The sequence below is a fragment of the Gossypium arboreum genome, chromosome 10 (assembly GCF_025698485.1).
Source record: "Gossypium arboreum isolate Shixiya-1 chromosome 10, ASM2569848v2, whole genome shotgun sequence".
NCBI classification, from domain to species: Eukaryota; Viridiplantae; Streptophyta; class Magnoliopsida; order Malvales; family Malvaceae; genus Gossypium; species Gossypium arboreum.
The window spans coordinates 120963946-120979307 of record NC_069079.1 but is presented as its reverse complement, the minus strand read 5'-3'; the positions used below and the strand labels follow the sequence as shown (position 1 = coordinate 120979307).

General features: G+C 28.1%; 2 protein-coding genes and 1 long non-coding RNA gene across 4 annotated transcripts; all 3 read left to right on the top strand.

The window, feature by feature from the left end:
• Nucleotides 1-4096: 4096 nt before the first annotated feature.
• Nucleotides 4097-4989, top strand: LOC108487118 (ribosomal protein S1, mitochondrial-like). The gene has a single exon (XM_017791360.2). It carries the CDS (start codon nucleotides 4196-4198, stop codon nucleotides 4817-4819), a length of 624 nt encoding a protein of 207 aa, XP_017646849.1. The 5' UTR covers nucleotides 4097-4195; the 3' UTR covers nucleotides 4820-4989.
• A 132-nt stretch (nucleotides 4990-5121) lies between these two features.
• On the top strand, nucleotides 5122-6396 carry LOC128282589 (uncharacterized). The gene is made up of 2 exons (XR_008272915.1): nucleotides 5122-5430; nucleotides 5950-6396. It is a non-coding gene; the product is annotated as an uncharacterized LOC128282589 (long non-coding RNA).
• A 4904-nt stretch (nucleotides 6397-11300) lies between these two features.
• On the top strand, nucleotides 11301-13979 carry LOC108488756 (bark storage protein A-like). 2 transcript variants are annotated; one of them, XM_017793039.2, is made up of 6 exons: nucleotides 11301-11707; nucleotides 11817-11884; nucleotides 11970-12125; nucleotides 12229-12438; nucleotides 12519-12698; nucleotides 13558-13979. In XM_017793039.2, the coding sequence occupies exons 1-6, from the start codon at nucleotides 11476-11478 to the stop codon at nucleotides 13744-13746; spliced, it is 1035 nt and encodes a 344-aa protein (XP_017648528.1). In that variant the 5' UTR covers nucleotides 11301-11475; the 3' UTR covers nucleotides 13747-13979. The 2 variants fall into 2 exon arrangements, with proteins under 2 accessions (XP_017648528.1, XP_017648529.1); XM_017793040.2 differs by having other exon boundaries at nucleotides 11311-11707; nucleotides 13579-13979.
• The last annotated feature ends 1383 nt before the right edge of the window (nucleotides 13980-15362 follow it).

Below are 15362 nucleotides of genomic sequence, written 5' to 3'. Positions count from 1 at the left end.
GTTTTAGAGTTTTTTTGGATTTATCTTTAAAAACTAAAAGATTATCAAAAAAAAAGTTATGGTTCAAGAACCAAATTAGCTATTAAGAATATGAGTTAATGTGTCATGTCATAAGTTCGTTAACGATCATTTTGTAATTTTTATAATAAGTAATTGAAACGAAAATTTATTAATATCAAAATCTATAATATTAAAAATTAAAAATTCTAGTTTTTTCAAAATTAATATTTATTATAATAATTTTTTCTCAAATTAAGTCAAGCTTTAATAAAAAATTATGTTAAATTATAAGGATCTGTCTTATGCTTTTGAAAAGGAAAAGATAATTTCTAGAAGAATGGTCTTATTTTCTATTTATTTTTCTTTTGAGGAGATTTAGTTTTCTATTTATTAGTAGGTTAATTTTTACTAATCAAACATAAAAATTGTTAAAACATTTTTCATAAATTATTTTTTGTGAACTCTTTTATATGTATTTATTATATTAATTAATAATTGTATTTATCAAATATGAAAATAATTATTTATTTATTTTTAAATGGGTATTATTAATTTAAAGTTTTATATATGTAATTTTAAATTTTTAAAATTTGATAGGAGAGACGACACATATATTTGTTATATTATACAAAACAAAAAAACTAAAACTAATGAGGAAAAGGTAAAAATAAAATAAGAATAAAGTAAAAAGTAAGTTCAACAAGTGTCGATATAAGAGAATAATAGATATTAATATAAAAAATGATAGGTGTCAACCCTAAAGTTAAGTTATAGTTAAATTGAGTATATTATTAACTTATAAATACACATTAACAATACAATTTTCTTAAAATATTTTAAGAGATTCTTATACAATAAAATCCATATATAATTCTACTAGTATATGGTTATTCTATAAGATTGTAAGATTTAGTAATTGTAATTTTTTAGTTTATTGTAAGTTTATTAGGTTGTAAAACTTAATTAATTGCAATTTTTTTACCACTTTAACCACCGATTTAGTTTTGAAAACCTCGATTAATATTTTAAAATTTTAATTAAAATGTTTTAAAGTTTGAAGATTAAATTAAAACTAAAACCATAATTTTGGGGACGTATAATGGAATTAACCCTTAAAAATAAATGTTACTCCAAGTAGAGGTTCCACGCCTTAGCCCTAGCAAACAACGCCAATCCTTGGAAATTCAAAAAAAAAAAAAAAAAAAAAGAACCCTCAAAGATGAGCACTTATTTGAGTAGCTTGTTCCCAAAATCTAATTTCATCATGTTGTTATGTAGTGGACAAGCCATTAAAGCTGAAGTTTTACACTTAAACGGAATAAACGTTGTTGGTTGATGCAGGGATTGGGAGCCCTAAGATTTATACGCAAGACAAGACCATATTAAACGGATCAATAATCAACCAAAAATAAATAAATTTATTTATTAGTTGAATTCTAAAACTTGTGGTTGTAAACAGTGTCAAAATTATATTAAATGAGGTTTATTTGGATCTACTAATCACGTTATAAAAATATTAAAAAAACTAAACTTTTGCCATCATACTAGTGAATAACAAATTGAACTTTAAACTCAAAATAATAAGAAACAATATCGTCTTGTTTTTATAATGGTGGGATGTGGATGCAGACAAGCTTGTCAAATGGGCATCTAGTGATTGTAATAAGAGGGCTATGAGATTTAGCAGGAAACCAAGAAGGAGACAATGTTGTTAGCAAATTTGGGGGACTTGTTGCCCTTAACAGTGTTAAAGCTGTTTTAGACTTTATTCGTAATCTACCTCCGATTATACGTTGATGGAGTTAAAGTCTCAGCCCGTAATATTATCTTTCGATTAAAATTGCTGAAGCTAAAGTCTCGGCCCGTAACACTATGTCTGCTTCAAAATAATTAGAGGTGTAATTATTTAAATTTTTAAAAAATAAAATAAAATGTATTGGGGCATGTTTTTTTTCGCTCGAAGCAAGTTGTATTCATTATTTTTTTTGATAATGACTTCTTTAACCCTTAAATAAGAGAATAATATAATTTAACACACTCAAATTTATAATTTTTTACACTGACAACAATACCAATTAAGTTAAGACTCAATCAGCTATTTTATTTACTTCATTTATCTCTTTTTATTTGTCTTTAATCTCATATGCTTTTTAATTAGATTTGTTGGAGGTTTGGTAAGATTTGGATTTAACTTTTTTTTGCCAGAATTTAAAAGTTTTGGTCAAATTAGGCCTCCTTGATTATGTCATTATATTATAAAATAATAATTTTTATATGGTTTGAATTATAAAACTTAATTTTTTTAAAAATATATAAAATTCATTTTAAATAATATATTTTAGAGTAAATTACAAAATTAATCACTTATGCTTACATAAGATTATTGTCGAAATCTTTTTTCGAAAATCGACTTTATTTTGAAAACAAAGATGGGAGTTGCCACCAATCACTTTTAGGAGGTGTGATCGGGTCACCTAAGGATTAGCACCCTCGTTACGCCCGAGGAAGGATTAGCACCCTCGTTACGCCCAAAATTTGTACTTAATTGATTACTTGATGTCTTTAGTGTCGAAAATTGAAAATTTGAAGAGATTTTAAAATACGATCCCTTATTAAGACATTACTTAACTAAATTAATTTTCACGAAAATGAGTTTATTTCAAGTTAATCGAGAAGACAGGATCATGTCCTGTAAGTTAGGACACAATGCCTTAGATCCTCGAGAACAAAAATAAACGCCGTTTAATCATCTCTTAAATCCTGTTTTTATTTTATTTTAAAGTAAATATTTGGCTATCTCGATTTTAGAAAGAAGCCATATTCCGTAAGTTAAGAACACAACTTTTCTAATTCCAAAATAATGAAAAATACTTTGATTTAAAAAATTTCTTTTTTTGTGCCTCGTGCAAAGACAAATACAATATTTAAAATAATATGCATTTAGCTTATTCGGGCATAGTATAAAAACGGGTAAGTACATTAACACAACTCGTGACGTTGTCAAAACAAAACAAAATAAAAAGGGAAACGTATAAAAATTAAACAATGATGTAAAAAAAATAAAAATACCATACTAATAAATGATGCTGATATAATTATAATAATAAAAATAATTAACAATGGCAATAATCATATTATAATTACTAATTTTAATACTAATTAAATAATAATATAAATAAATAGATAAAATGAAAAATAAAAATAATAATAATAATATGTGCAAAATAAAAATATAAACAACAATATAAACTTTAAATACAAAAAGAATAAAAGAATCAATGAACAAATAAATACATAAATAAATAAATAAATAATTTCATGAAAATTGAAATTAAACAAACTAAGGACTGAATCAGAATGAAAATGAAGTTAAAAGTATAATTTATGATAAAATAAGTAAATAAAGACTAAAATGAAAGGTAAGAAAACACAGGACTAAATGAGAAATTATCCCAACCCCCCGTTATAATATATATATCATAAATAAAATAAGCTTTCATACATTTTTCTTCTTGATGAATTAACAAAATAAGAAAAGAAAGAAACAAGTTAGGGTTCGTATGTAACTAGTTCAGTTTTTGATAATTTTTACGTTTTTGAGATCGTTGCTTCGAATACTATCAACCCATGCTAGAATTTCTGATTTTGATGAATATTTTGAATTATGCCATTGATGAATATTTGTGTTGTATGATGTTTGATGATGAATTATGAAATATAAGTTTTGGATTAATATGTTTTGTATTGGAATTTTTGATGAATTTGAGTAATTAGGGTTAAATTGTAAAAATAATAAATTGAGGGACTAAAATGTGAAACGCGTCCTTTTTTCAGGAGATCAGCGAACCAAGGACTTAATGGAAAACAAGATAAAATTGAATGGTGAAATTTCTAAAAAGAAAGAATAGCGAAATTAGGATTAAATTAACATATATCAAAAGATGGAAGGACTAACGTTGAAATATACCCTTTAAGCAAAAAAGCCGGATCCTGCTGGGTCAGGTCTGATCGGTTCTTGTACAAAACGACGCCGTTTTGGCGTCTGAAGCCAAGCCATTTTATAGGCCTATATAAGAGAAAAAATAAAGTTTAAATTTTCTTTTTTTGCTTCTGTTTTAAAAAAAAACCTGAGCAGCCTTTTTTTTTCTCTCAGCCTCCCCACCTCCGGCCTTGGCACTGGCGAGCCTCCGCTGCGATGAGCACGTATATGAGTCGCTTGTTTCCAAAATCTAATTCCAGCATGTTGTTATGTAGTGGACAAGCCATTAAAGCTGAAGTTTTACGCTTAAGAGAACAAACGTTGTTGGTTGATGCAGGGATTGGGAGCCCTAGGATTTGTACCCAAGACGAGACCACATTAACCCGATCGGCAATCAATCGATTTGAGGATAAGGTGGGATTCTTCGATAAAGGAGTGGGCGGCGGTGAATCACTGGTGAGAAAGCGGTTTTTGGAGAGATTCTTCGTCGATTTAGTGAGCGGTGAATCGATCGCCAAAGAGCGAGCTGCCGTTAGGTTTAACGATTTGTTGGGATCGAGATCACTGGACGTGGTCGCCGGCGAGCCGACTCTTCTTAATCCACGGAGGTTCAGGCAAACCCTAGTTTGGCAAGAATTGAATAAGCATTGGCGAAACAATTCGAAGGTCAAGGGCTTTTTTATTGATAAAGTGAGAGGTGGTTATTCAGTAGCCATAGCAGGCTACGTTGCTTTTCTTCCGTACAGTCGTTTTGGGAGAAAAATGGTCAGGGATTCAGATAAAGATCGATTCACCATTGAACGCATTGACCCCAAAAAGAGGAGTCTTGTGGTGTTCTAAGTAATTGGAAATTAGACCTAGGGTTTCAGGTTTTTGTTAGGGTTATAAGACGTGTCTTTTGAATGCCTATGTTGTTTTAACTGGCTTTAAAAATAATTACTTTTGATACTTTGAGAAATACTCGAGACTTAGATTATTAAAATTTGAGATTTGAATGGTTTTGACTGGGATTTTCATTGCTCTTTTTCTTGAATGTTTATCTTAAGATCATTTAATTTGCTCTACTTCAAGTAGGAAGAAGCAGGGATCTGCTATAGCTAATGCAGATATCCACTCAGATCAATTACTGGTAATATATTCTTTGTTCAATGATCTAATTTATATGATACTTCACTGAATGTGTGTATGGATGCCACACAAGATAGCTAAGTCAACTTGCTAGATATTATAGTCTAACTTTACAGGATTCTTAGAAGCAGCCAATCTACATAAGGAAGGTTCTGCGTAAGTTTTCGAAGTACTAGATTGGAATTGCACTTATCAAGCTGGTTTAGTTAGAGGAGGGAAATTTGGTGAAAGAAACTGTTGCTAAATGCAATACCTGACGCCATAAAAAACCTTGGTTTGGTTTTCAATCATGGCGCAGCATGGCACTGGTAGGAACTAGGAAGGTATACTTAGTTTGGTGTATGGTATGATGTTCAATGATTGGCTTTTAGCTGGAGTCTTAGTAGCCAATTTCTTGTCTTGCAATTTCTTATTGATCTGTGATGGAACTTGGAAGGTATGAGAGAATAACCGAGTACTGTGAAAGAGAGCAAATGGTTTACTTTATCCTGTAAATAAGTTTTTGTTTTGGAAATTGGTGATTTGGGGGTGTTTGGGGATGGTTTGAAGGTGAATTTGCTTACTTTGTTTTACCTTCAACCCTCGCTGCACATTATTTGTATTTAAATGAGAAAAAAACATGTCCCATGACTAAGATGATCTGTTTTTGCTTTTGTTATGGTCTCTTCAAGTATAATAGTATTGACTTTAGAGTTTGTAATTTTTGACTGCTAAGTTTCTCTTTTAAATAGGTTTCATTTTTATCAATAGCTGAAAAAAGTTTTTGAAGAAACAATACAAAGAGTCAAAGGAGATATAATGTACTTGTGGGCATACTTTGACGTTTGATTTTGGGAATGCAGGAATTGGTGATGCGCTTGTGATATGGTCAATGTGCGGTATGTTCAGTCCTGGACATTTGCTGGTTTGTTTCTCTAAATATCGGTTGACATGTGATTATTTAGCATAGTAGGTGATGAATTCATCGGCCATGTCTTAGATTAATGCCAAGAGTTCCACTTTAATTTTCTATGAGTTTGAGTGAGAGCCTTTTGCTCGCCATCATCTTATCATGTTTTGCACGTATACAGATTATTTCTTCCTCAACTTCTGATATCTCTGAGAATTGAGCCTAATGCTTGGCTGCGTTGTAAGGTTTAAGAAAAAATGAAGTTTGTCATATATATGTGTGTGTGTGTTTACTTGAGAAGACAAAGCTTTGAACTGAACTAGGCTTCAACCTGTCAGCTTTGCTGGGATGAGGCTCCATTTGCTTTTAAAACCAAAATTTTAATTTCTTGGAAACAAAATACATGATATTCTTTTCTTATATTTATAGCGATTGTTAGAATTACTTTGTTCATTTTTAATCTTTAATTGCACAAATAGGTTTAAGTCATTTTAATGTTGAGTCACTTAAATTTATTTTAATTTCGGGCATTTGTTATTTTGGAGTGTTGTGGATTTGGGTTATTTGGTTTGGGCATCTATTTTACGAGTTTGGATAATTTTAAATTCAAGTTGATATCTTTTGAAAGATATATATATATATATATATATATATTTAAATAATCTCATTATACGTTTTGATTATATCTTTTTTTTTTGGCATTATGTATAGAATTATACGTAGCTCTTTTCCAATATATAAATAGAAGGATTATGTGCTTTAATACATTTAAATTCATGTTCTCTGACAATAATACTTATGTGATCAATGGACTCTTTTTGAAAGATATTGAATACACTATTTTAAGCTTTTTGGACCTATGGTACAATGCAGTGGGATCCAAGAAGGCAAAATTTTCACTTGGGATTGCACTAGTCTTCAAAAAATCGAAATTATTCAACCAACTAAAATTTATAGTTAGAATTTTTTTTAGATAAATTAATTTTTTTTAGATAAATTGAGGATGGAGAATTTCATATCTATAACATAATACTCCTCACTAAGTCAATGACGATTAAGTAATTATATCGTAAAATTAAACATGTAATGGTAAATAAAATTGCAGCATATTTTGGGGGTAAGTAATAAACATAAAATTTTAATAAGAAATCAGATTCATGTATGATTACGAATGGAAGCGAATTTGTTTAAAGCAATTGTATTAATGTTAAAACTCATTAACATTTGGGTAAATTACCAATAGTGACTTTTGTTTTTCTTAGGCTATGTTTTAGTCACATATATTGGAAATGTTAAGTTTTAGTCACTTACGTTAACGTGGTGTAACATTTTAATCATTAAGTCGTTAATTACCGTTAACGGTGTAACGGTAAGCTGATGTGACACGTTCAATCATCATTTCAAACAAAATTTTTGATTTAAATTATACAATTGCTCTCCATATTTTTTTTAAGTAATTTAATTTTTTTCTTTTATGTTCTTTTAACTTTCTTTTATTTTTCATTCTCTTCTGCTTCTTTCTCTATTTTCCTCTCTTCTTCATCTCTTTTAACGTTAAAGAAAAAAATTAAATTGTTTAAAACGAAAAAAAATATAGGGACCAATTATATAATTTAACCTAAAATTTTCGTTTGAAATTATGATTTAACATGCCATGCCAGTTTACCGTTACACCGTTAATGGTAATTAATGCTTAATAATTAAAATGTTACAACACGAGAACATAAGTCACTAAAACGTAACATTTCAAATATAAATATCTAAAATATAATTTAAAATAAATAAAAGTAACTATTTTAATAATTTACCATTTAACATTTACATTGCAACTGCTCTTTATTTGATGAACAATAATTGGTTATGCTTTTGCCTTATATTACTGTAGCCAAATTTAGCATATTATTTTCACATGGTTCAGCATATTAATATAAAAAAATTGAGGTCTTTCCCGTCATTTTCTTTTCGTTTATTTCAACGTGTTGATTTGGTCTATTAAAAAAAAATTACAGTGGTGTACGCCATAATTTTTGTATTTAAATAAAAAAAATTAGTGTCGGTCATGCATTGGATAAAATCTAAAAAAATATTTTTTTATTCCTCAAAAGTGGTGTCGGTCATTTGATATTCGTAATTCAATTTTTTATAAATATTAGTATAAAATGAATATTATAATCATACGATTCATAATATGGGTGTCGGTCATTTAGTGACCATATAATTCCAAAAATTATTTTAATGTATTTTATGTGGATGTCGATCATTTAATATTTATAACCTAATTTTACTATTTATTTTAAGTTATTTGGATGATTTTTTTAATTTGAATTATTCTTATAATTAATTAATTTTTCGGGTTATTTAGAGAAAATAGGCATTATTCTCACATGGTTGGAATATAAAAAGATTGAGGTGTTTCCCTCATTTTATTTACGTTTATTACAATGTGTTGATTTGGTTGATTAAAGTAATTAGATATTGTGATCTTTTTCTTTTGCTGTTTGGTATCAAATGTTGAAAATTGGACTCATTTCACGTCCATCCAGACTTTTTATTTATTTATGTAGAAAATCACAATTACTCACAAAAAATGTAAAAACTTTAATTATCGAATTTGGAGATTAATATATTGGTCTAAATTAACAGCTGGTTTTATAATTTTTTAAAGGGTTAATATACTTGCTTCTTAAAGTCGCACGCTGCCTGAAGTTTTCTTAAACTTTTCAAACGTTATTCTAGTTGTCACCTAATTTTATATTTTTTTCTCAAAATAAATGCAAAAAAATCAGAAAATAGCAAAAGAAAACAGGAAAATATCAGATAAAATTTGAAATTAAAAGAAAAATTATAAAAATTTCCAGAATTTAAAAACATAGAGAAAGTTCAAAAGGAAAAGAAAAATCATTAAAATAAAGAAAAAATATGAATATATAAATACCTATAATACTTTTAATCGCTTCAAATATTTTTCTATTTTTCTAAATTTTTTTCACGATGAAAATTAAAAGAAAAATTACAAACATTATGAAAAATTTCCAAAATTATTTTTTAAATACACTATATGAAATTGGTTTTTCCAAGGCTGGTCAATAGTCAAGAATTAAATTAAAATTGTAAACTTTACAGTATGTTTATATTTGTTTTTCAATCACTTTTAATTTCAAATTGGAGTTGTCATTGTCATAAATTCTCGTATAGATGAATTTGTAGTTGTCATATTTTCTTCAATAAACTTTTTTCATTTTAAATCTAATTATTTTAAATTTAGTTACTTTTAAGTTTGATTAATTATATATAGTAACATCGATGAACCACATAAGTCATGGACCATGATGATTATTCAATTAAAGACTTAAAATATTGTACAGTACGACTATAGATTATGCATGTGGAGTCTTCTTATGCCCATATCAATTGAGTTTTTGATTATAAAGTTAAAATATAGTGTTAAGATTATTTGTCATTTGATAGTAATTCATTTTGAATTACATTTAAACTCTTATTTGTTTAGATAAACTTTCACCTTTAAAGTTTTATTATCATTTACTTTATAGAATTAAGATCATAATTATTATTATTTAAAATAAGTTACTTTATAGAATTAAGATCATAATTATTATTATTTAAAATAAGTGACAAGTAATTGTTTTTTATGAGAAAATAAATTTTAAAATTTTAAAAATAAGGTTAATAAAAAGTACTATACATATATCTATATTATTTTTGTGTTTTTTTTCTTATTTTTAGAAAGAAAAATATGTTTTTAAATTATGGAAAGTCTTATACTTTATATGATTTTTCCTATTTTGTTTTTGCTATTTTCTGATTATTTTTTTTTTGCATTTATTCTAAAAATACATAAAATTGGGTGATGTGACGCACTCCCAGCATGCCATAAGCCATGTCATCTTTTTTAGTAACCGCTGGGATAACGTCCCTGATGTTTGAAAACATCATGACCCAAATTGATAAAAAGAGTTCTTTAATTACCAAAGTGATAATTGATTGCAATTTGGGGGGCAAATAATAAATTAACCTTCTTTATACTTTATTTTTTTATTTTTATAAACTTTAATTAATTAATTAATTATTGTTTAAGCCATCGGTAAAATTGAAAATAGGTGCGAATTTGGTTACATTCATTGTCTGGTATGAAAATTTAAAATAACAAATATAAATAAGGGTAAATTGACAAAATAGTCAATTTTATTTGCCTCAAATTACACTTAAGTAATTTACGTTTGAAATGTTACGTTTTAGTCACTTATGTTATCATTTTATTATGAAATGGTCACTCCGCCATGTAGATCTGTTACTTCCCAAATGGCAGTCCAACGTGACCGTAAAAATGAGTTTTAAATGCCAACATGGACATGTAGCTGGGATGAGAAAAGTTAATTTTTTTATGAAAATAGAACACAAAATTTTACCTTAAAACCCAATTTTCTCCAGTTTAAAAAAAATTATCAGTTGGATTTTTTTTTTTGTTATCATCATAAAAGAGAAGAGAAGAGTAGAACGACAAAGGAGAAGAAGAAGAAGATGCACCAACCTCTATACCTAGTTGGTATTGTGGTTGCCCATAATATACAGATAAACAAAGATGAAGCATGTCCTTTTTGTCTATCACATATATTGAAAAACATGACACGATCGACCACCTTCTTGCAAAAAAAAAAAAACCATAATATTTGAACCTAAAAATCAAGTAAAGAACAAAAAAATCCATTACTTACTGTAATCCATGCCTGGACTCTCCATTAAATCAATCATTTGTTCTTCCATTTTGAATAAAAAATCCAACCGATTGATGGAGGATGCAATTTGATTTCTATTGTTTCAATTCAATAAAGATGACTATGAAAATGGATGACTTTTTTAATCAAAATGAAAACGAAAACTAAAAGAAAAATTAGACCAATAACTCTTTTTTTTCCAATTCAATGATTAATCTAATCCATTGGTTTTGATTATTTCCGGATACCAAATTAAAATTTTTCGTTAATTCGTTTAGAAAAATTAATAAATTAAATTTATTTAATTAAAAAATTAATTACTTTTTTTTATTTGACATCAACATTGGCATTTAAAGCCCATTTTAACTATCACGTCGGACTGCCATTTAGAAGTTAAAAGATCTTAACGACAAAGTAACCATCTCATAATAAAACGATAACGTAAGTAACCAAAACGTAATATTTCAAACATAAATTAGTAAAATATAACCTAAAACAAATAAAAGTGATTATTTTAAGAATTTATCCAATAAATAAATAACAATATCTTATATCTCATTTGGAGCGCTCCATGCTTAACACATGCGACACTTTTTTTTATTCAACAGCCAAACAAACTGACATGTCGGCACCAATCATCTTCTCCATTTAAAATGAAGTCATTAGTAGCGATATGTGGCATCCCTTTAAAATACTGGAAAATTAAACGAAGTATCTTCATTAAGCTGCTTGTTTAATTACAACCCATGGCTGCAACACAACTTAAACCATGTTTGGTACTGCTGTTGACCTTCTCTTTACTTGCTTTTGCTTCAGCCATATCCAGAAATAGAATCAAATCCTTGAACCAAATCAAAGAGGTGAACCGAAAAGGCCCATACATTGGCCTCATCACAGTGATTGCCACTGAGGAAGATGCATTTTTCGCTTCAGGTTCTTTCAAACCTGATCCCAAATTCCCTTTCATCGATCTCTCAGGTATGTCAAGTTTCATCTTTCTCGAGTTTCGGGTCTAATGAGTCCAATATGATTACCGAATACTGCATCTCGACGTATTGGTTAATCTGGATTTTCTGGCTATTTGCAGGAAGAAGATTTCGGTTTGGAGTGGTTCGTGGGAGAAAAGTCGTGTATGTCCGATGTGGGGAGGGAATGGTACATTTTTTTTTTTTTAAAGCATTGAGATCTTTGTTTTTCGGTTCATCAGTGGCAGTTTCTGACACTGTTGACTCAAAACCAGACTAATGCAGTTGCAGCCACACAACAAATGGTTGACCTATTTGATATAAAAGGGATTATCCATTTCGGCATTGCCGGCAATACAAATAACTCCATGTCCATTGGAGATGTTACCATCCCAAACCAAATTGCTCATACTGGACTTTGGGAATGGCTTGTAAGTATCACCATCACCATATATATATATCGATTTCGATCTCTTTTTCGAGTTTCTCGGAGACGATTTTAGGCTAATTGTGGGATTGTTCTGTTATTAATAGAACACAAATGGAACCCTGGATTCTGCTGATGTTGCTCAGCTGGAAATTGGAGACTACAATGTCCCAAAAGGGAATGGAACCAATCTATTAGGTCATATTGGGTACATGGAAGAGGAATACTATTCAGTGGCAGGGGAACCAAACGTTGCTGAATCACTGCTTTGGGCAAATATAAGTCTACAATGGCTTCAGCTTGCTTCCAATTTGGAGGTTAGATAGATTTATTTATGGTTATCTTTTGTGTTACTGTTCGATATCTGCAACTCATTGCGATGGGTTAATTGCATCAGGGTATGAAACTAGAGCAGTGTGTGAATTCAAGCTTGTGCCTAACGGAAAAACCCAAGCTAGTGGTGGGACTAAGGGCTTCAACATCCAACATTTTTCTGGATAATGCAGCTTACAGGGACTTCCTTTTCCAAAAATTTGGGGTTTCTTCGGCTGATATGGAGAGCGCAGGAGTAGCCATGGTAAAACACTCTTGCTTTTATTTTTTCCTTTTGGTCTAATTTTGGTTTTAGTCCTCTCAATTATGCTGAATTTTAAGATTTAATCCATAAATGCAATTTCACATAATTTGGTCTCCATTTTGATAATGATACTATTAGGTTTGAATTCGAGGTGTTTATGATCTGGATTAGATTACACTATGAGAAAAAAGATTTAATTTTAAAATTGTTTAAATTTGGACATAGCAGGTCTAATCTGAACTGATAGCACAATTAACTATTAATTTTTTTTAAATTATTTAATTTACATTTGGACATAGAAGTTTAATCTGAATTAATAACACAAATTAATTATAAATCTTTAATTATTGAATATGCTTTTTCTTTTCTATTATTTAATAACACGATCAATTAAAATGGGGTAAAAATTTAACGAGTCATGTTTAATCAATAATAAATTTACATATGTCCATTGAGTCTTAACTCGATTGGCATGAACATTGTTGCCAATGCAATAGAACATGAGTTTGAGTGCACTGAAACACATTATCCTCCTATTTATGGATTGGGGAGAGAATATAAGTAATTCTAGACATTATATAAAAAAACAAAAACAGACATAATCAAAACTTATAATAAAAATTGTTCAACAATAATAATAACTTTACATATTAGTCGAATTCTAAGACCATTTTATGAGACTTTGTGGCTGTAAACAGTGTAAAAACTATTGTAAATGATGTTTATTTGGACCTAGTAATCAGGTTATAAAAATATTAAAAAAACTAAATTTTTACCATCATATTAGTGCATAAACAAATTGAACTTTAAACTCTAATTAATAAGAAACAAAATTGCCTTGTTTTTATATTTGATATAGAATGATGGGATGTGGATGCAGACAAGCTTGTCAAATGGGTATCCAGTGATAGTGATAAGAGGACTATCAGATTTAGCAGGAAACCAAGAAGGAGACAATGTTGTTAGCAAATTTGGGGGACTTGCTGCAGTTAACAGTGTTAAAGCTGTTTTAGGCTTTATTCGTAATCTACCTCCGATTACACGTTGATGGAGTTAAAAGTCTCATCCCGTAACATAATCTTTCGATTAAACTTGCATGTTGATAAAACTAAAACGTCAGCCGGTAATATTATCTCTCGATTAAAATTGCTGGAGCTAAAGTCTCAGCTTGTAACACCACATCTGCTTCAAAATAATTAGATTTTATTTATTTTTTTAATATAAAATTTAAAACTACTTATAATCTTTTACCATTAAATAAGAAGATAATACAATTTAATATATTCAAATCCTCATGATATTTTATTTATTTCATTTATCTTTTTTATTTGTCTTTAATCTCATATACTTTTTAATTAGATTTGTTGGAGGTTTGGTAAGATTTGGATTTGACCTTTCTTTCTGCGGGGATTTAAAATTTTGGTCAAATATGGCCTCCTCCATTATGTCATCATATTATAAAATAATAATTTTATATAGTTAAGATTATAAAACTTAATTTAAAAATATATAAAATTTATTTTAAATAATATATTTTAGAGTAAATTACAAAATTAATCATTTATGTTTACATAAAATTATATTTTGGTAACTAATTTTTAATTTCTTTTATATAGTCATTAAAATTATTAATTTGTTACATGAACATTAAATCGTTAACTCCTATTAAAGATATAAAAATAAATTGATGTGACATATTAACATCGACAATCAAAATTTAATTTTAGATTAAATTATATGATTAATCTCTATATTTTTAATTAATTTTTTCTTGAAAAGCCCATCGGTTAAGGTCATCATCTCTATCCTTGTGCAAATCCCCTTTTACCAAAATCTTAACCTCCCCAAAAATAAACAATAAAAATAAAGTTTAGCAAATTCTATTTATGTTTCTCTCTTTCTTTTCCTTCGACTCCAAATCCACTGCAACTATGAACTGCGGTCACGATTATTTAATGTTAATTTCTCATTACTTTTTGAAAATGTTGTGAGAAAGTATTTTTTAAAATTAATTTAAAAATTAATTATTTAATATTATTGTAAAAAATTTTAATGCTTGGTTTGATGTAAATAAAATGCTTAAAATAATGACAATGATAAAATTATTTTAAAGAAAGAAATAAAGAATCTTTGCTGCGACATGATGGTAATTTTTTATATTATTTATTAAAATATGTGGAATAAAAAGTTATTTTTCACAATTTATTTTCTTTTAAGGGTATTTCGATATTTTGAGGAGATCAAATTATCATAAGAGCTTGTATCTAGGTGTCGAGTTCAAGGAAAGCTCAAAATCATTATAGGAGTTTATGTCATGCATGTAAAAGTAATATAAAGTGTAGGGGTAGACAGTGGACTTGCTCTCACTAAAAATGAAAAAGTTTCAATTTAGTTCTTTTATAAATAGAGAAATTATAAGTTAAATATGATGAAATTTTACTTTGGTCTCTCAAAATAAATTTTTTAATTCAACCCTCTTATAAATAAAGAAATTATAAATTAGTAAATAGTAAAATTATACTTTAGCCCTCTAAAAATAAAAAATTTATGTTTAATCCTTCAAAAACAATGAAATTATAAATTAATACATAATAAATATATATTTTGATCTATGACAATTTATAATTAAATTTTAACCCTTGTTAAAAAAAAAAATTTAGATTC